A 21,857-nucleotide genomic window follows, 5' to 3' on the forward strand; every position below is an offset into this window, starting at 1 on the left:
CGGGCACCCGGGCCCCTCCGCGTCGCCTCGCATCACTTCGGCCCGGCCTCCTCGGGCTGCAGGAAGGGCCGGCGGCCTTAACCCCCCCGCGCAGTACCCCCGCGGCCCGGGCAGAGGGATGCCGGGCGGGAGACGGCTGCTGCCCCGCAGAGCCCTCGGGGCTAATGCCCGGGCGGGCGGCTGCCGGCAGCCGTGGCCGCGCGTCCCGGCGGACACAATGGGCTTTATCCGGGATCGCGCCGCCTCTCCCGACCAGGAACCCGAGTTCGGGATTCGTGTCACACGCCGGCGCGGTCCCGAGTTAATTAAAACTCCGTGTCCCTTTGCAGATGACTTTCTGGATACTGTGATCCGCAGAGGGGATAATATCCGATGTGGCCATATACGCGCTGTGATTTCTTTCTCTCCGTGTATGCGCTGGCGCAGCCCGTCTGAGTGTGAGAGAGGAGGCCGGTTGAGGGGGAGAAGGCAGCTCTTCTGCAGGATCCGCTCTGCCCGGCGTTGGAGGGTGGCAGCTTAGTGCCTGCGACTTTTCTTTCCCTCTCCTCGAGAGCTGAGGGAGCCTGCTCTCTGACAATGATGAAAACTGAAGGCAAAGGGGAAAGGACTTTAAGAAGTGCTTCTCCACACCGAAATGCATACAAGTCTGACTTCCATGCTATCAAGTGCTCTTTTGATGGAGTGAACAGTCCTGAAAACACTTCCAATAAAACAGGCTTGCAGCAGAAGTTGAGCACTTCTTCCAATGGAGGGGGAAATGATCCACACAGTCGAGGTAGGGCTGCCACTTATGGCAATAGAGTTCACAAGATCAAAAGTATGTTTCTGCAAATGGGAGGCTCCACTTCCACACCTTCTTGTGAAAGTAGTCCACCTGCTGAGACCAAATTAATCAGCCGGGCCACAGCAGCAGAACATGGACCTTCTCCAGGTAGCACATCTTTCCTCACTATCCAGAAGAACAATCTCCTTAATACAAATACTGGCCCCAGCAGCAGTCCTGTGGATTCGGCCTCTGTGCCTTCTACTGCTGATAAGATCATCCGTAGCAATGATGAGGCAGACTTGGACAAAGTTGCCCTGGCAGAGAAGTTTTCAGAGACCAGGAAGCTGTTTGAGAGAAATATAAAACAACGAAGCTCCGTGGACAGATATTCTCCCAGCAAATATGAAAGAAGTGAAGATAAGAGGAGACATGGTTCAGCTTCTGATTGTAGCAGTGTGGTAGACCACTTCAATTTTAATACAGATGCGAGTCCTTCAGTTGCACTGGATAAAGCTGAAAATCAAGGTAGTGAGCTGAAGCAGCAGCATCCCAATAATGGCTCCAAAACCTCCTTCTTGAATGCTGGGCCCATTTCTAGGAGACTGGAAAGCTTTCTGGGTGACAGCGATACTGAAGATTCCAAAGAAATTTCCAAAAATGATGGCCTGAATCAGGGCTCTTTGAGAAGCCACTGCAGTTCAGATTCATCTACTGCCGTTCAAAGAAGTCCAGAGAAGACTGCATCCACCAAAGTGCCTGTGATTGACAGAGAAGGGCTGAGTGAAGTATTTGAAAAAGACAAGAGAGAGAAAGCGCTATTGGAAAGAAGCCTACAGAATACGAGCAGTATATCCAGTCAGGAGGCAAAGTGGAGAACAGAGACCGTTCTTTCCCAGGTTTCCCCCGTTGAGGAATCTTGTGTGGAGCTGTCTGTGCAAGATGAAACCTCAGGGCATGGAAAAGACAGTTTAGAGAAGGGTCATGTTGTCACTGAGGACCAACCACTCAAATATAAAACACAAGAAGGGAAAAGGAGCAGCTGTTCCTTGGAGGTAGTAGAAGAGTTTACAGAAAGAAATGGAACCAATCAGGAAGAAGCAAGAGATGGGATGTCTGTGAAAGATGTTCCAGTTCAGGATGTTCTACAGCAAGAGGGGGATACTGAAGAAGAAGAGCAAGTAGTAGAAAAGCAGAGGGACAGTTTCTGTGCTTTTGGAATAGAAAATGCAGCTTTTGATGATTATAGGGATACAGAGAGCCAAGACCCTGAAGACAATGAAATTTTAGAGGAAGAGGAAGAATATATGTATGACAGTGAGTATGAGGAGTTTCCTGGACTTTCTGAAGAGGAAGATCCTGCACCAGACCGAAAAGTCAAGTTCTCGACAGCTCCTATCAAGGTACATACATTTGAATTTTCTTTGTAGGTTTGTTTTGTTCTCATTTTGCAATCCAAAATACCCAGGAAATATATTTTGAAAGTGTTCTGTGTTTTGTTTCTGAACCTGTAAAAAGCCCTTTCAGTAATGTAACTTTGTGGCTTTTACTCTAAACCGCTTGGTTTTCTGAAATAGAGAGAAGTTGTCGCAAGTGATTTCTAAATCACAGCAGCTTCATGAGATAGCATAGTGAAACACATGAGATTTCACTTGCTTAGTGGATATTTTTAGGAACACTCACTTTTGGAAACAAATTCAGATGCAGCCCTTGAGACTTGATGTCATTTGTTTAAAACTGTGCTGTTGTGCTGGAAAGGACTGTTTCAGTTTTACTTTTTGTACAACAGTTTATAAAATAATCTTCTGGTACAATTTCAAATGTTTTTTTACTTTGTGGGAAAATATCAAATTACTTCTTCCTGTTATTTAAGATTATAGACTTTTTTGTAGTATTATCTACATAATGGAGTATTTTTTAGAATACAAGTCATGCCTGTAATATTTATATTGGTGGATTGAATGTTCTCTAGGAGTATTAGTGTGAGGAAAATTTTGGAGTTACTAAGATGAGGATGTCAGAGTGACAAGGCTGATGTAATAATGAGAAGTACCGCGAGTTACAGTGCTATCAAATTGAGAAGATGTAGGGCTCTGTTCTTCAGTCACCAAAAACAGCCACAGAATGAATGAAGTCATTCCGTAATGCAAATCCTGTGTACCTGCAGTCCTGTTGCTGACTGTGGTTATTCTCATCCCACCTGAAATTTGAGAGGACTGGGAGATAAGAAACAAGATGGAATGGGAAGCTGCTCAGGCTTTCTCAACCGTACTTTTTTCATTCATGTAATGGTAGAAGAAAAAACACCATCTTCAATAATACAGTTTTTATGCTTTCTGTGTACTGATGAGAATGATGTAAAAACTCCAGCTCCTGTGCTTCCTGCAACATGAAGCTCCCAGTTTGATATAGACCAGTGCTGTATCCCAGAAGAGGTTTTGTGTATGGCAACATCCAGGTTTTGTTACTTGTGGTTTTTTATAGTCCTTCTGTAGGCAGGATGGCTTTATATGGCTTTCTTGCTGCTGATGGCTGTCTCAGTGGTGACCTAGAGCTCTGAAGGGGAGGCAGTGCTGCTACTGAGAGCTGCGTAAGTAGTGGGGTGAAGGCTACTGGAAATCCAGAGGGCATCAATCCATCTTCTGTGTGTTTCTGTGTATCAGTGTCTGAGGGGAGTGCAGCAAGTCGTCTGCTGGAAGAGCTCCTTGGTTTGCTGGTGCATGCTGTCCTGCTGTAGGCTGGGTCTGTCACTGCAGAAGTCCTACAGAAGCAGTGGTTGCAACAGACTTTTCTTGCATTCTCTGTTACGTCAGCGTGAGGTTTAGTTCAAAGCATTAATAGGAATCTCTGCCAGCTGTGATGAGAGCTCTCCTGTAGGCAAATCTCAGGTTTTGGTAACTGGTGCCCTTTGACTGCAGCTGCTTCTCTGAAAGCCGCCAGAGCCAGGTTATCAATTGCGCAGCCAAGAGATGGATTTAGTAACAACTGTTAGTATTTTTTCTGTTAAGATAACATAGTTATTGCCATAATGCCTGACTTAGGGATTGACAGAATAAATGGTACTTAATAGCAGTATGAGCAGTGAAATTTCTTTTCAGATCTCTTTTTGTACAATAGATTTCTCATTTGGCTTTATGGATAGATTTTAGTGCATCTTAAATTGAAAGAGACAAATCCCAAGTGGTAAAAAAGAAAAAAAAAAAAAAAGATGATATCTGGCCCCCAGCCACAGCTCCGAGCAGTGCCATAGTGAGAACTGTGTCCAGCTAACTTCCTTCAGCTTTATTTAGACAAGTAAGCATGACTGAAATGTGAATGTCATTCCAGCCATCTGCAGCCTTGGAGGAGAAGGCTGTGTTTCTCCCCTTCCTAGACCCTCCTGCACTGGGCCAGGCTGGAGTTGGCTTGGCCTTTTTCCTTCTGTGCTGTGGTCTGGCCCATCCTGCTGCTCTTCCTGGTGTAGCTGTGTAGCAGCTATGAAGCAGCCAATTCTGTGTTTTACAGCTGCTCTTCGGCAGGCATTTGAGGTGGAAAATTCAAAATATGCAAAAGATGTTTGGGGAAGAAAAAGTGTGTTTTCAAATCATTGAGTCTCTGCAATAATGGAGTTCTGGCCATTTCATTTGATAGTCTCAAAGCAAACATGGGCTATGGTGTAGGTAGCGGAGAGAGCTTGAGTTATATGTGTATTGAGAAGTTTCTCCTCAGCTGTGAAATTGACAGGGCTTTTGAGTAAAAGAAAGAGACGGGAGCTCCCAAGGGATGTGGAATGAAGCTAATACTGTTAGCCCTGTGTCTGACCCATGCTGGAGCTCTGCAATTGTTGACAGCTGTAGTGGGGCTTAAGAACATGTAATTTTGAACTGATAATTTCAGGAACAATGGAATGCTTATATAAATACAATGTTATTTGGAGTTGCTCTGTGCCTGTGAAAATGGGTGCAGATGAGACTTTGAAAATAAAAGCTTCAGTTTTATAGGAGCTGTTGATAAATGTTGGGGAAGATTTCTTACTTGCCACAGGTGGCCTGAGTGCTGCTGCATATTCTCTGCAGCCCTAAAGGAGCATTGCAGCTTGGCAGTTTGTTTTTCCTGCAGTTGTGAAGAGAGCGATGCTGTGCAGTTACTAGCAGAACTGCACTGCCAGTTTGGGTTTGTGTTGTGGTACGTGGGCTATTTTTAGCCCCTTGTTGCCACATCTGAAGCCAATAAGGAATGTGAAGTACACTCAACTGTCCAAGATATCCACAAGGGTACTCTGTTTGTCTTGAAGTTTTCTGAATAAACCACCCAAGTGATCAGCATTACAAACTGTGCAAATAACGTCAGGTAACTGCGCTGTCATCCCTTTATACTACATTATGCTTTTGTAATGTAGAGATTAAACTTGCTCTCAATTATGTGATCACCTTGAAAGGCTTTAATTAACACAGATGTAATGACAGGTTGCAGTTTGACACTTGTAATCCTGAAACTTTCCGTTGGTAAAAACAAACACTCATTTCCAAATTGGCTTCTTCAGCTCTCTTTACCTCTGACTGTGTCAAACTTTGTCCCCAAAACCTTGAATAGCACTGTGACTAAGTTCTGTATTGATTGATGATCCTTAGAAATTCTGTAGCTCTGATAACCCAAAAAGCTAATACAGCTACTATTCACTTCTGTGGGTCTGTTTGATTTGCAGCATTAACCACTTCATGTTGCATGCCAGTGTTTGTCCCCAGCTCTGTGAATAATACTTTACTTCAAGGTTAAGTGAAGAACATGGATTAAAGTAAATTCAAAACAAAAACAAACTTCATAAAGGCTTTTATATTTGCTGCAGTTGAGCAAAACATAGTTGTTTTTTTCTTATGAGAAGAAATTAAAAGCAGTCTTATAATTTCTGTGTGGTTCTAACCAGCCAAGTATCAGCTGCTCTTGAGGGAATCTGCAAACCCTTCATAATATTGCCATTTGTCTCACACATCAAAATAGAGCTGTTCTATGTGTAGCTGGGATACAAACGCTAGTCTTGTTCAGCCTGGCACACTGTTCGATCTTTTTACTACAGAACTGCTTACTGTGGAAGTTAATGAAGCAGTAAATGAAGACAGGCTTGAGCTAGATTTAATGTGTAGCAGCCTATCTGTAAATGCTAACGTTCTTAGGGGATGCATAATTTTTTCCAAATCAGTGTGTGTTCTCCCAATCATTGTTTTAACAAAATGATGTGGAGTAGTGCTTCAACATCATACATCCCCTGGTTTTTGAACTGTAGCTTCTACGCTTCTGGATTATACACATGGAAAAGAATGCAAAATCCATTAACTGGTGGAAAATGCCCAGGCTCTGGACTGTCTTCAGTTGTCATTATAATGGGAGAATAACTGATGACTGCACAAATGGTCAACTGTTTGTCAGCCACTGAAGCAGTTCAGTAGGATGCTTGTGTGGCATTAAGAGGTCGGTATATCACACGGAAGTAGGTTGATTTAGGAAAATAGAAATTGAACTTGAGAGTAGACAAACAGAATTGTCTGGCATGTGGGAAGTCATCTGCTTTTTCTTGGCAGAGGCAGTGCATTCCCATCAGGCTTTGTTAAAGATCTTCTTAAGGACAAAAAAAATTTACAGATTTTTAAGTGTTTTGAAGCTCTGTTTCTTCCTTTCATTGGTGTTCCAGCACTTATGTCTGAACAGTCTTGTCCTACAACTTTATTTAATGTTTTTATCTCAAATTTACTGTACTCTCCACAGTTCTGTTCAGTCAGTTTCCTCAAAACATACCTCTGTTTTTGAGCATGGTTTGGCTGTGGTTTGCTTGCATCTGTGCAGCATTTCCCTCTGACAGACAGCAGCATAAGAGGTTAAGAAACCAAAAACATGGATATGAACTGGAAGAAGTTACCTGTGAAAATACTGTGGGGTTTTTTATTCTTTGTTTTTTGTTTTTGTTGGGCTTTGGGGGGTAAGTTTACTTATTTTTTGAAAGGTAACTTTTAATCCTGTATTAAAATTTCAGTCTTCTTGGAAGTCAGAGCATATTTCTGAAGCATAAATGCATTCAATTCTGCATGTAGATTTATCTTGTTTAAGAAAATTCTATATCCAGTATCTCTTATGTATTAGTAGCCTGTACACCTACTTGTGTGACCTGGTGTAGGGAACCTGCTTTGGCAGGGGAGTTGGAGTTGATGATCTCTGGAGGTCCCTTCCAACACCTACGGTTCTGTGATTTGTGGTCCTTATTGAGACCTTTTGTTTCTATCACATTTGTTCAGCATTCAGTAAAGAAGTATACCTTTCTTTGTTATTTTATTTTTTTTAATCAGAAGAGTTCTTCTGTTTAGATTTCAGGAGATATTTGATATGTATGCTTTACAATGGCAGATCTGGCATTTCAGGAGTCTTTGGAAGAAAGTTTGGTGCTGAGGTATGGGACTGTACAGAAAAAATCCAAATTTGAGCATAAAAAGCAAATAAATCCTTTTTCTACCCTGCCTCACTGTTGGAGCAGCTTGTCTCTTTCTATTTATATATAGGAATATTTTTTACCAAATTATTCACTGAATGCAGTTAAATGACACAGTAGCTGTCCAATTGGATATACTTGTTGATGCTACGAAAGCAGACAAATATGAGGACGTGAGATTATGAGCGTCATCACTGGTCCATCCTCACTGTTTTTTTCAGTGCCTCCACCTTTTCACTTTCTAGCAGTTTCATCTGGGTTTGATGGAAGGGAGAAAGATTTTTAAAGTATTCTTAAAATATTGCCTGATCTTGAGAAAATCAGCATCTCTAAAGAGTGTTGCAGATTAATGTCCTCGTTGATGGCAAGGCTGCAGCTTTATTTGCCATTCTTTCTGGCTTTGGTAGCTGGTAGTGCAGTGCATGCTGAGTCTTGCTTGCAGGGTAGCAGTGGGGAAGAGAAGGGAGGAATGGCTGAGGTGGAGTCACTTGTGGGTTTCACTGGAGATGTAGTCCGGACAAATGTGAGGTGGTGACACAGGAGGATGGAGGAGTTGCAGGGGAGGTGAGGTGGTTATGCAGAGTGCAGGCAGAGATAAGCAGACTTGTAGGAGACAAGTTCATAAGCTCAACATTTAAGCTGCTGAAAGATTCAGCATCTTTGTAATGATTGCTGTTATTAGCAGCTGAGAATACTCAACCTAGACTGATGTGAAAGCACAGGCAGGCAGAGCTGAAACTTGTTCATAGTTTACTTCTTGAGAAATTGAAAAAATCATACCTTTTGTATCATTCTAAATAGAACACAAATTCATTTGGCATTTCAAGCATCTTTGGAAGAGAGAGCAGTGCTAGGTGTGGGATGGGACAGCAGGAACATAAGACTGGAAGGAGGAAGAGAGTGAGACAAAACAGTTTGGTAAATGACCTCAGGAGATCTGAGGGGGAGGTGATGTAGGGCAGATATGCCAGCCTGGGCATTCAGTGGGACTGAGGGGGCGGTACAGGCAAGGGATGTAAATACTAACCAGGTTGGATGATGCTGGCTGGGAAATGATGTTGTGGATCTGGAACAAGGCTTACACCTTTATGCTTGGTGGTGGTGCTGGTTTGGTGTGTTTACTTTGTTAAATTAAGTTAGCAAAGCTACAGGATCAAACTGGTAATTGTACACAGCCCTCCAGTCCACCTGTTGGCTAATAGAAAATGCTACATTGGATGGAATGTTTATAACAGTTACAATATAACAGGATAACATATAACAGTGTAACCATGTAACATATAACAGTTACCAACTGTTCGGAGTCAAACCTGAACTTTATTTGTTTATAATGTTACTTATATATTTTTTAAAGCAATTTAAATCAGATTGTTGCCAATCACTTAAATAATGGCCAAAAAAGAAAAAGGTAACATTGTAGCTTTTAGAAACAGAGGGAGTAATATAGTGGTAATGTGATGTCTACTCCAAATGGAGAAGGAGATTGTAAGAGTAAACTGGTAAGTGTAGGTATACTTTGGCCAGCTTCAGTGCTACTGTTTCAAATGATTATTCATGTTTGCCTGGGTACTTAACGTCTTGCTAGGCATCCCAAGGCCATCCATTGAAAAAGCTGAAACTGTTCATGGTTAGGCAATCTTCCTGAAACCATAACTTGAATTTTGATTGTGTGGCTTTACTGAGAGTCAATAAACTTGAATGATCAACGTAAGAATTGTATTTCAGAGGACATACGAACCAACTGCTTGAGTCTTTGCTTGGCAAGGTTTCGAGGTGCAGGTGTCAGTAACACTGCAGTGCCTTTCTCCCAACTCATTAAATGTTACTTTAACTGCTTTCATAGGTTATGCTTCTCCACAAATATTGCATTAGAATTTAAAAGTGATGTTGAAATTGTTTCCATTCTAACAAGTTGGGAACCCTTCAAGGCAGTTGTTGATTTTACTGTTTAATTGTGTTTGTAACATTATGCTTTTTGATTGTGCAGAAACAAATCTTTCTACTAGAAATGAATATAGGTGTGGATGTCTTTGGGCTTTGTTCTATGACTTGACAGTAGAGACTTGTGCAAGCAAAACTTCCTCAAGAGTTTTCCCTTAAAAAAAAAATACCATTCTGCTAAAATGAGTGTAGTTTATAAGGAGGGTTTTTTAAGTACTTCTAAGACTTTGAATTGTGAGATGACCATTGTTTTCTGCGATAATGCTGTTTTCTGTGACAGCAGTATCTTTTAGCCAGAGATTGAGTTTTGCATTCCAAAAGTGATTCATTTTCCTGGTGTAATGAATGCAATTTGTTTTGTCTCAAAATAAATAAATAAATGAAATTTTATATGTGTATATGTATATACATATATATATATTTGTTCTTTAAGGACCAAGCATGTATTTGAAAATTTCCAGGTATCTATCTTTGCACCTTAATTAAAGTAGTCCTTAAAAATTCAGCACTTTGTGAGAATTTATTTGGATTCAAATTATTTTTATTCATTGCGAAGAGGACTTGAATGTAAAAGAAATTGTCCTTCAGATCAGTGGAGTTTTTTTCTTTTTTTTTTTCTTTTTTTTTTCCTCACTATTCATTAGCTTTACTGGGTCCAGAAGGCATCAATGGTAGGTTAACCAGTTAACCTTTTGGAGATATAATAAGATAAAAGTCTTTCAAATTCACTTGATTTTCTACGGTGTTGAGACAATAACTTGTGTTCGCTTAAGCATCTCTGTTAGAAATGAGTTGAGCCCAAGAGCAGTTGGCTATGCTAGAGCTGGAAGGTTGGCCAGTGTGACCTCCAGAGGTCCCTTCCAACCCATTCTGTCAACCTTGAGAAATGGAAGTTCATTCAGTCTGCAGGTAGCTGTCAGTAAGTAGGTGCTGCTGTTGCTGCCAGCTGGAACTGGGTAACATCATCAAAGCAGCCTGGGGCAGTATGTGGTACAAACAACTATCTTACCAACCTATGATTATTGTTATAGCTTGTAATGTTGTAAAAGGTAGATCAGAATCATTTGATTAACTTCTGCTAAGATCTTTACTGAATTTTACATAGCTCCTATGTTTTGTTCTTTAGTACTAATGTTTCATATCAGCTTAGTCAGATAGCTTAATGTCAGAGTCCTCAGTGCCGCTCCTTCTTTCTGCAAATGAACTTGTTCCTGGGAATTGCCATGCTATTTGAAGGTATGTTGGAAGTTAAATATTTATACAGTCCAACAGCGCTAAGGAAGGTAAACAAAAGTTATCTACACTTCATGTTAAATACGTGTTTTCAGTAGAGTTTTGAGGTGCTTTTTTGTAATGCTTATTAATAGCCCAGAGTACATTTGACACAATTATCATCATCCTGACTTTTAACAGAAAAAAAAATTTAGAAGAAATACCGTTGTGGGTTTTTTGTTTGTTTGCTTGCTTGTTTGTTTTTGTCTAGTTGATCTCTTCTTTCCCACTTATAATTTTACTATCTCTGCTTCACAGTGCCTTTTAGATAGTAAGCTTAGAATTTCTTTTGTTCCTAATGTGTTTGATTCAGTGACTAACCCCTGCCAGACACAGAGCAGGGATGAACTGAGTTTAGCTTTCCCATCAATCTTCTAAACTCTGTAACTTGTAATTTATGTTATTTATTATCCACGTTTTAACTGTGTTTGATATTGCTTCTGCTGCTTGGCAGAGAACACCAAACGGTTCTGCATTTTTTACGTTACTGTCAACAACTTAAGCATTTTGTCTGGTAAAAGATAAATCCTGTGTTATGATTCCTCACGTACACAGTAAAAATGTCTGCCTTTTGCCCTTGACTATGGGTTTTTTAGTGTGCTCTTGCTTTTCTTTTTGTTATTGAAGCATTTGTCTTCCAGATGTATGTCACTGGTTTTGCTTTTCTTCTCTTTGTAAATTCATTCTATTTGTAAATTGAATTTTCCCTCAAAATGATTTATCTGAAGATAGATTTCATTACTTTTCTAAAACAGCTCTTTCTTAATTGTGGGATTATGAATTCTAGAATGTATGTCATGTTATGGTCATACACAGTTCCCATATGTCATTTTAAGAGGAAAGTATGATTTTTCTCTCTTAATAGTTTAGTCACAATTAATTTCAGATAGGTTTTTCTCAAGAAGCTGCTGTGGGGAAGTACTAGTAGTCTTCATCTGCATTTGCATGTTTGTGCAATTATTACACTAAGTATAACAATGGTAAATATCACTCAAACCTATTTTCAAATTCTATGATTTGTTCCCCTCAGGTGACGAATTCTTACAACCCATCATCTTTGCATCAACTTGGGCAAATTCCATGAGACTCTTAAGTACAAAGCTATTACTTTTGAGTTAGAAAAACATTTCATGGTTTTTTGAACTTCCAGATGGGCAGCCTAAATCTTGTACTGTATGTCGTTGGGTCTTTTCAGGTGGTGTAACTTTATTCCCCCTGAATCTCCAGCACCTGGTGGCTGTTGCTGTAGGAGGTGGTCCTCCCTTTGCTGGTGAATGCAGATTACTGTCATCTTCATTTTTGTTTTTACTATTCATTTTTTATGATTAGTTTAGAATCTCTCTTACTACCATAATCTTTGGAAACACTGGTGGGTTTTTTTATTTTTATTTATTTATATATTTATTTTGTGGGAGGGGTGAGGAAGAAACCAGAGTAGACAGGTCTCACTCCAAAGGGAAAACTGCTCCATGAAGCCCAATTGCTTCTACTGTTTACTGATCTGGGGAGCTAGGAGTGAACTAATTCAAAGAAGTCTATCAGCTTCTTTCTGGTAGTGGTAAAATAGGGCTTCTTGAATGGCTTTCTGTGTTTGTATTGCTTTTTTTCTGTAAGTTTTACAGAATAGGGGAGACCATCAGTGTAGCCATTGTCTATCTGTTGCCAGTTGTTGCCCTCTAGTGTCTGGATAATAGTCTGGAGGAGTCTGCTTGTTTATTTACCTGTATACAAGACCTAGGAAGAGCTTTTCAAGACTCGTTTCCCTTAGTAAGAGAGCCTTCCAGGAAACAAGACTTCTGAGAATGAGTTTTTTCTTTTGTCTACCAAGTGGTACTACTACATCTACTCTTGCTTGCTGAACTGCTACATTAAATCTATGGCTGTGTTTTGTATCACGCAGCAATTTGAGAACACTTCTCCAGCTTTAGTCTGGAGGTGCACCAGAAAGGGTGTCTGTGTGAATTTCTGTGTTATTATCAGTCACTTTTCAGTAATCTGTTTTTCTATGTCTGGATATTCTGCCATGTAGAGCTAACACCATATACTAGTGGATATAAATTCACTGGCAAAATGTTCGTAATATGTAATTACAGTTAATTCTGTCATATTTACATGATTTTAGGTACCTATCTAGTGTGAAACTGCAGAAGTTGTAAAGCCTTGGTAGGCCAATGTAAACTTCCTTTGTGTCAGCACTACACATTCATAATTAGGGAGACTGTAGCTGCAGTCTGTAACTGGTTTTGTCTTGCAGGGATATTGAGGATAACACTCAGTGCCTGCAAAATCTTGAGCAGATAAGCCTTGTTTTTCAGATAGCTGAACAGAGGGAATATGACTTATCTCTATCTTATGATTTTGAATATGATTAATGAACATGCTGACAAGTGAAATTAAGCATGTTACATGTAGCTCATTCTCCTTTCCTTGATTTGTCTTAATACTCATTATTCATTTGTGTTTATCTTTTAACAATTCAGAAATTCAGCTGGAGTGACTACTAAAAATAGTAATGTATGTAACAAGGCATTTCCTTTTCCTGGGAAACCACATGATTCTCTGGAAAATCAGAAATCTACATCTGGTGGAGGCTCTGTAATTGGCAGATGGTTTGGGGGAAGGGAGAAACAAAGGATTCAGGAGAATGTAGTCCTAACAATTAACTCTATAGCAAAAAGATGATGATTTACAAAGCAGAAAGTGTCTAAGTGATTGTTTTGAAACTTCTGAGATGTTATTTTTATGTAACTGGAAAGTACATTGCAGCAGTATTCATTACATTGATGATTGTTTAGAAAATGGGATCTCTAGAAATACCACTTCAGTTTCCTTACTGATTTTTCTTTCAATTACATCATGTTTGGAATGGGCTGAGAAAGTACTAAGCTAGTTGTTGTTTTTTCTCACCCTTCTTAGGTTTTCAGTACTTACTCAAATGAAGATTATGATAGACGTAATGAAGAAGTTGACCCTGTGGCAGCCTCGGCTGAATATGAACTTGAGAAAAGGGTGGAAAAAATGGAAGTATTTCCTGTGGAAATTGAAAAAGGTGTGCATCAGGCCTCCATATTAGAGATACAATGGGAAGAAAAGATAAAGCAACTGTAAACTGTATTTCTGCTGCAACTGGCTCTTGAATTTTTGAATGTAGGCTTACATTCATACATTAATGAGTGGCTGGTCCGCACTAGGATATATGCATATCCTATAATCTAATAGGAAGTCATAACTACAAAACAAAAAAGCTTTCAGCAGTATCTGGACTTGAAAAAAAATTAATGCATTATATATTTATGCATTAAATATATATTTATATTTATAAAATGTGTACGTATTTTTATCTTTTGCATGGAATGACCTGAAACACTTCAAAACCCCTCACTACTGCTTAGTGTTATATCATTTATTATGTGGCTAATATTAAAATATTTAATTCCTTAGGTGACAGCGGTCTGGGCATCAGTATTATTGGAATGGGAGTTGGTGCTGATCAGGGGCTGGAAAAACTGGGCATTTTTGTAAAAACAATAACAGATGGTGGGGCTGCTCAGAGAGATGGACGGTGAGTTTTCCACTGAATTGATTACAGTTTTTGCACATTTCTGACTGATCCCAGTCATTTTCATCTGATATGCTGTGAATAAAGCTACAAAAACTGACTTCAAGTGAATGAATGTGAATAAATTATGGTATGTTAAATTTTTAAAATGCAGTTATTTTGCTTGACATAGGACATTTATCAAAATGAGCTTTGGTTCTCTTACAGGATGTCTGAGAAAATCTTAGAAAATGTCCACATGTGCTACAAAATCAAGATGGCAATCAAGAACACCAATCAGTGTGTGAATAGTATAAAAATGTCAAGGCAAACACTGTATATAATTTTTAATTGCTGATCAGCATAGTAATTGAGGTTCAGGAGATTAGCTTTAAGCAATGGAAAGCTTGGGACTCTTAAGTTTCTTTTTATAGATACTAGGGAGTTTTAAGTGATATTTATCATGTCGGTAATCTATCTAGTCAAATATTTTTGTTGAATTGATAGCTAAAGTATTTATTTTTTGCAGAATTCAAGTAAACGACCAGATTGTGGAAGTTGATGGTATAAGTCTAGTGGGAGTTACTCAGTTCTTTGCAGCCACTGTACTCAAAAACACCAAGGGCACAGTGAGGTATGTGTTGTTTTCTATCAGGTAACACCTTCTGTTTAATTGTAGCTTTTCATTAATGGAGAATACAAAACTATAGCTTGAAAATTTGATGGAAAAGTTGCTGAGGGCAATAGTATAACAAACTAACCACATAAATATCTCTTAAGGTTTTGCTGCAAGGTAATTTTTTTTTCCTTTTGTAGGTTTCTGATTGGCAGAGAGAAGCCAGGGACTCAGAGTGAAGTAGCCCGCCTCATTAGTGAGACTTTAGAGCAGGAGAGATGTCTGTATGAGCAGCATTATGTTCATGATGATACAGAGCAGGTAAAACATCATACACACACATATATTTTAAAGTATATGACTACTTCTGCAAATGGGTTGAATGTTTTTGTGAATCAAATTGAATCAAATTGAAGAAGAAAAAGATAAAACAGGAAAGCTGATTAACAGAGAAAATAGAAAATTAATACATAACCTTTATCAAAGTATGCAGTTATAACTACTTGCTATATTCACCAATGATCCAAAAGATATTTTTATAAGCGAGCTGTGAATTTTGTTGTCCATGGCTCACTTAAATCTCTTGTGAGGAATTTTAATGAAAATATTTGCAGATCTCCTTTAAAAGTTATCACAGATAGAAGAAACTTAAAAGGAATAGTAACTAGTCAAGAAGTATTGCAGTTTTTTGCATTAATCACAGAAACATAGGTGTTGAAACGGGGACCTCTGGAGGTCATCAAGTCCAACCCCCTTCTAAAGCTGGTTCCCTGCAGCAGGTCATAGAATCATAGGTTGCACAGGTAGGCATCCAGATGGATCCTGCGCATCTCCAGAGAAGGAGATTCCACAACTTCTCTAGACAGCCTGTTCCCATGCTCCATTGCTCTGACAGTAAAAATGTTCTTCCTTGTGTTGCTGTGGAACTTTCTATGTTCTGATTTCTGCCCATCAGCCCTTGCTTGGGGGGAAGCTTGGGTGCTGTGTGCTTATTGGACTGAACAGGCCCAGGTTTCTCAGCCTTTCCTCATATGAGAGTTGCTCTCAGGCCCTTTAATCATCTTTATCATCCTCCTCTGACTCTTCCTAGAATATGCCTGTCTTTGCATTATAAACTGTGTATGTTATTGGATGTCATGTTTTTCTATTTTATTTTTTTCAGGATGATGAGTATGATGATGATGATGATACATATGAATCACATTTACATGAAAAATCTGTGGAAGTTTTTGATCTTCCTGAAAACGAAGATATCAGTTTACCCCTGGATATGGATTCAGCACAATCTCTTCTTAAATTTCAAGAGGTATAGTAGGGACAAGATGTGTTTTTGTTAATATTCTTCATGATCTACTAAGGAGAATCTGAATATTGTATGATCTTCATATCTATTGTATGATCTTCATATCCCCATCATTGTAGTTTCGAGTTTATTTTCCACTGGCAGCAGTAAGTTTATCTTATAAATGTCCCTTTAAACATAGACCTCCCACATCCTGAGGGTTGCTGCAGTTGATGAAGTCTGTGAGTCTGTGTAAGTAGAAGTAGGGTTTTTTTGGTTGTTTTTTGTTGAGAAGGGAAAAGGCTGGAAGTAAAGAACTTATGAACCAGTAGGAGGTTCCATCATTTGATTCCCTACTTGGCACAATTGAAAAATCGGTTTCCTTTCTCCCAGTGGGTTTATTAAAGAGCTTATTGGCCTTATTCAGGGCTGTGGATTGTAGTCTGGGATTTAAGTGGTGCGGTGTTTGGCATTTGGGGGCCTGTGGGGCTTTTTTTGGTAGCTTTAAGTATTTGTGACTCACTCAGAAGAAAAACACACTGCAAATAAGCTGTTTGGTCTCTGCTTGGCACTTTCAGAGGTTATTTGTATATGCTATTTTATAAAAGATCAATATTTGCAGACCTTCTCAAGTTTGCTCTCGGGATAATTCTGATGTTGAAGTGGTCAGTACTTTGAAAATTCAAATAGAGAGCATTTACATTTTCTCTGCTAGAGGCATAGCTGCTACGTATGGCATCTTTAACAGTGTCATATTTACATGGGGTGCTATTGAATTCCCAGCTAGAATCATTACCACACTGTTCTTAACATAATTTCAGTTACTGATTTTAAGTTATGGATATATTTATTTTAATATTCAGTATATTATGCCTTACTGAGAAGTAAAAAGATTCCCCAGGGTAATAGATGGAAAGCAAAATATAAGAAACAACTGACAATTGTCAGAAAAAAACCCTGTTACATTTTTACTTGATTCTATGTACAAGTTCTTGTTATAACTGCACTGTTGCCTTCTCATTTTCCTAGCTCATCAAAATATTATCTTTACCTCCACACTTACCTGAATGTTAAAAAACTCAACATTTTTTCTATACCATAGGTGATCATGTAGTTTATCTTCTTTTTTTTTAAGTTCATGATAACTTCTTCTGTAGTTGACAAAGAAATAAACTGACTTCATGCAAGGGAGTTTAGACAAATACTTAAAACTTGCATTTCAAGCATCATTTCCTGTGTGCTTCTGCAAAGTTTCTATTTGTTTGTTTCAGCTGCAGTTAAAACATGCAGTAACAGTGGCTGAAGTGAATCAACTGAAGGAGAAGGTAAGTTTTCAAAGAATTGTGACTGGGTTGGATTGTTTTGTTTGCTTTTTACTTAAAATTTCTAGCAGCAAATTTTACTGAGAATAAGCTGAATGCAAAGGACAACAAGAGCCTCAGGCTCTTTGTATTGTGTTAAACAAGACTGGTATTTCTAAGCTGAAGAGCATCCTAAAATAGGGTCTGAGAAAAGTGCCATTTTAAAATGAATGCTTCATTATTACTGCTTCCATCAAACTGAATTTAGGTGGGTATTCTACGAAGGAAGATTGCAACAAAGTGTGAGAATATTTTCAGTGCAGAGAACCTGTTTTTTGAGTATGGATTTGGCATTTGTAGACAGTGGTTAATGCCTGACTTTCTGTTACCAGGAAGTTATTTCTGTTACGTTCGTTCCCATCTTAACCTCTCCTACATTTCTGACCACCTTCAAGGAGAGAGGTTTTTCCAGGTTTTTTTGTTTGGTTTTTTTTCCCACTGAGGATTGGTTCAACACTTCTGAGTTATCTGAGAGTTTCTTGTACTTTTTGCCACTTTTTCCACTGATGCAGATATGTACATGGTCTTTTTCTAGAAGTATTTGCTGTAGGTGAGCAGCTGCTTTTATTCCATTACCCTTCAATGTTTTCTTGACAAGAACTGTGTGCTCTAGGATGAGTCACACTGTGCCATTGAAAGAGGGATGCAGGAGACGGCAAGATAAAGCATCAGATCGCAACAATCAGAATCACAGTTTTTACTGGAGTTTTTCCTGCACTTTGCAGAAGTTTAGAGCTCTAGGTCACAGAAGCTGAAACTTCTCTGTGTTCCTATGACAATTCTGATTTAGCTTTCTGATGGTATTCCTTCTTGCAGTATTCCTGATGTTTAGGCCACTGTTTTGCTAAAAAGCTCTTGAAAACATTGGTACTTTTTGCTTCATTTTTCTAATTCAGTTAATGTTTCGTCCCTTCAACATCTCTATTCCATCAGAAGGTGATCTTAACTGATTTCACAAGCAGCAGTTTCCTTAGGTCAAAGAAGGTGGACAAACCTAGAGAACTTTACACGGGTTAATATTCAGTTCTATAACATGACTGCTGTTAAGCTGAAAGGGACTTATTTATTTCCTTTGTTGAGAGATTGCTTACTTTTCTTATTAGTTATCAATCCAAGGATATATAATACTTTGTTAAGATGACCTTGTCTTATTAAAGTGGCAGGGAAGATCTACTGTTCTCATTAGCTATATTAATCAAGATGTTAGTAACAAAGTAGTAGCACAGGGAGCTTGTCTTTATACTGTTTCAAATATATACAAGAACATTCACTGCCAAAAAGAGCATTTTGGAGGGGAAATTGTAACTCCCACCATTGAGAATGCCACATCGATTTCTACAGAGAGTAAGAAATCAGTGATATTTAGTACTCAGAGTCACAGAGATAGTGAGTTATTTAACAAGTCAACATAAGCAACAGTAAGATTTTACTAACTTTAACTCTTTTAAAAAGAAGCAATGCTAACGAGGAAGTAGTAAAGGACACCAGAGAGTTGACTTCTTGAACTTACTCGGAATAGCAAGGTTTGGAGGAGCTAATACGATGTCTTTAAAACTTCTGTGTCTTGTTTTGATATTACTGATAAGTTGTTATTAGATGTTCTCTACTAGACATGTACTTTTTATTTCATCTTTTAGTTCACATTACTTTATAAATTCTTAATCTTTTCAGTTAGAAGTTGTTGAAGCAGAAAAAAATGAATGGAAAATAAATAAAGCCCAACTTCAGCAAAACTTAGAGGAAAGCAAAGAGAAAATTAAGAAGTTGGAGACCTACTGGTTAGAAGCACAGAGTTTGTGCAAAACAGTAAATGAGCACCTTAAAGAAACTCAAGAACAATGTGATGCCCTTGAAAAGAAGTACAACAAAGCCAAGAAATTGCTCAAAGATTACCAACAAAAGTAAGTAGGTCTCCTTTTCTTGTATATTTTGTACATCGTGAGGAAAAACTAACACAAATATGTGAAGGGGTGATTTGCGTAATATGCTTTCTGTCACTTGGCAGTGGGCTGTACATGCTGAGTTCTTCCATACCTTCAGTCAGCTTCTGAAAAGGATTTTCAAAAGTTTTGCTGCTGCTTTTGAGTTTATCTTGCAGGAAAAAGTAGCTTTTATTTCTGTTCCCTTCTGGTAATCATTATTCCTTTTTTATATAACCTATCAATGCAACTTCTTTAAGAGGAAACAAGTAGAAAATTAAAATGTTATTTACTTCTGTACCAAAAAAAAAAAAAAAAAAAAAATCTACCATACCTTTTGGAAGGAAAATGCTGTAGTACACTGCACACGTGTATGTTTGTGGAAGTAAGATCCAATTATTAGAGTTCGGCATATATTTCATGTGCAACATGCATGCCATTTTTTAAGGTAAAGAGTCTCTTTTTCAGCCCAGAGTGAATTAGTGTCACAAGTGATTTATTCTGTGAAGAAAACAAATATTATATACACAAATATACGCATTGCTTTATGACAGTATGAGATTAGTGAATCTGACACATTACAGATTGCTTTTTCAATTTACTTACTAACAGAAAGATTTTTAGTAAGTGCAACTGGGCATATTTATTTTCTGTATTTTTCTACATTTCTACATATTATAGTTTCATTTATATGTATGAATTTCTTTCAACAGAGAAATAGAGTTTATGAAAAAAGAGGAGGAACATTCAAGAGTACTTGAAGAGAGAGACCAGAAATATGCAGAACAGCTGAAAATGTATCAGGAAAAGGTAACACAGTATTATATTTAAAAACAAACATCTGCATTCTTGAGGATTTGTGTCTCACTTCAACACTTTAATTCTTGCAGATTTCAGAGCTTGAAAATAAACTAATAGTATATGAGAAAATGCCATATATGTTTGGAAGTGGGAGTTTATTGGAAGATGGTTGTCAGAATGCAAGCCAGCATAATGAGCAGTCAAAGATGAGAGAAGAGAATGAAAAAGAAACAGAATCAGCACAAGAAAGACTAAATTCTTCAGAGATGTTAATTTCTGGTAAGTAGGTGCTGGATCTTTGATTTGCACTTAACAGAAGTTAGGGGGCATTAATATGTTTTTTGGCAATTTCTTTATTTAAAAAAATACAAAATCTTGCTGGATAAGAGGTCCTCCAACATTTTCAGAATTTTCTAAATGCTATGCAGAATACTGGGAAAGAGAGGGGAAGAAGACTTTACTTTTCCTCATATTCTCTTCTCTAGTAGTGAAGCCAATAATATTAACAAGGCTAAAATGTTGACATACATCAGTTTAAGACCAGTTCTGTTGGCTGTATCAGGCTTTGATATAAACCATAGTTCATGATTTAAGTTTTGTAGTAATTTTATTCCTAGAATGTTTTCAAATATCAGGCAGTGTTTCAAATGAGACGTATATTTTAACAAGATTTAGTTGATGCTTATGTCCTTTTTAAAGGGTCTTTATCTCAAAGGAAGGTATATTTGGGGCACAAATTCTCATCAGTTTTAGAATAAAAAAAAGTATTGAAGCCATAAATACAATTATGTCCTGATTGATTTTATTTGAAGTTAAAAAATGAAGAAATTGGGTTGAAATTCAAATGAGTCAGTTATTTTTAATCACAATGATAAAATATTGTAGCATTATAAAAACCGTATTGTCATATACTAATAAATCAGAATTATTCCATCTGCTAATTAGCTTCTGAGTATTTCTCTGAACTGTGGATTGGAGAACTTGCATGCTAATACTCTTTTAAAGGACAATGTATTTGTTGCAGATTTTGATGCTTTTGTTGGGGATACTCCCAGATTAGACACCAGTGCCCACAAAGCAAAAGCTCAGCTTGCTTTGAAAGTGAAACGCCAGCCACCTTCTCGATCAAAGCTGAAGGAATCTCTTGGGGCTGGACAACAGACTGTGAATCTACAGGTATGTGAGTAGAAAACTAGGCATTCAAAAGCCTGAATGTATATTTAGTATTACTTGTATACTCAATTTGAAGTGATGTCCAAGCTTCATTCAGACTGTGCCAAAGCTTGAGATTTTTATGCTCTGTATCAAGTGGGAAAGCCTTATCCTGGTTCACATATGTGATCTCTAGCAAGTTCATTGTAGCACAGTTAATTTGAAGTTAGCAAAGAAGTATTCAGGTTTACTGTATGGTGTTTATACTGAAAAATTCTGACAGTACGAGTGGTATGTTGTGAAACATGCTTATTGTATGAATTTAGGACTTCTCTTAAAAGCTTCCCTTGGTGGTGTGGCCCTTTTTGTGTGTCTCCCTAACTTTCAGCCTTCCCTTTTTCAGACATCTTGGTTGAATTTATGAAATTGCAAAACCAAAGTTCCTGAAATCTGTATTTGATTTTATTGACTTTGTGTTTTAATAAGAATATATAGCAGCATTCTCATTCTATTTGAGAAAGCTGAAAGTTAGAAGTTATAAACTTAGTTCAAGGATGTAATTTGGTGTTATGATATAGCAGTGTAATACTGATAGCTCTTAAGGTCTCTTATCTGTATTTTTATTTCTACTCATCCATCTGGTAACAGTACAGAAAGCCAGTTAAGTTTGCTTGTAGTGTTATTCTGTTCTAATTTTCTTTTAAGTAAGATAATCACATGGTCTGTATTCTCTCACATGTATGTGTTCTCCCTGAAGA

General features: G+C 38.1%; 1 protein-coding gene across 3 annotated transcripts in view; it reads left to right on the plus strand.

Annotated features, from left to right (window-relative positions):
• Positions 1-515: 515 nt before the first annotated feature.
• Positions 516-21,857, plus strand: part of LOC107316692 (neurabin-1-like) — a 35,794-nt gene continuing 14,452 nt past the window's right edge. For all 3 annotated transcript variants that reach the window (XM_032445826.1, XM_032445827.1, XM_032445828.1), the window contains exons 1-11: positions 516-2,166; positions 13,347-13,479; positions 13,872-13,992; positions 14,498-14,602; positions 14,785-14,905; positions 15,747-15,890; positions 17,138-17,191; positions 18,899-19,128; positions 19,860-19,956; positions 20,037-20,226; positions 20,972-21,123. In XM_032445826.1, coding sequence (XP_032301717.1) covers positions 577-2,166; positions 13,347-13,479; positions 13,872-13,992; positions 14,498-14,602; positions 14,785-14,905; positions 15,747-15,890; positions 17,138-17,191; positions 18,899-19,128; positions 19,860-19,956; positions 20,037-20,226; positions 20,972-21,123 — 2,937 coding nt within the window. In that variant the 5' untranslated portion in view covers positions 516-576. The remainder of the gene's footprint in view (positions 2,167-13,346; positions 13,480-13,871; positions 13,993-14,497; positions 14,603-14,784; positions 14,906-15,746; positions 15,891-17,137; positions 17,192-18,898; positions 19,129-19,859; positions 19,957-20,036; positions 20,227-20,971; positions 21,124-21,857) is intronic.

This window comes from Coturnix japonica, chromosome 7 (assembly GCF_001577835.2).
Source record: "Coturnix japonica isolate 7356 chromosome 7, Coturnix japonica 2.1, whole genome shotgun sequence".
Classification (NCBI taxonomy): domain Eukaryota; kingdom Metazoa; phylum Chordata; class Aves; order Galliformes; family Phasianidae; genus Coturnix; species Coturnix japonica.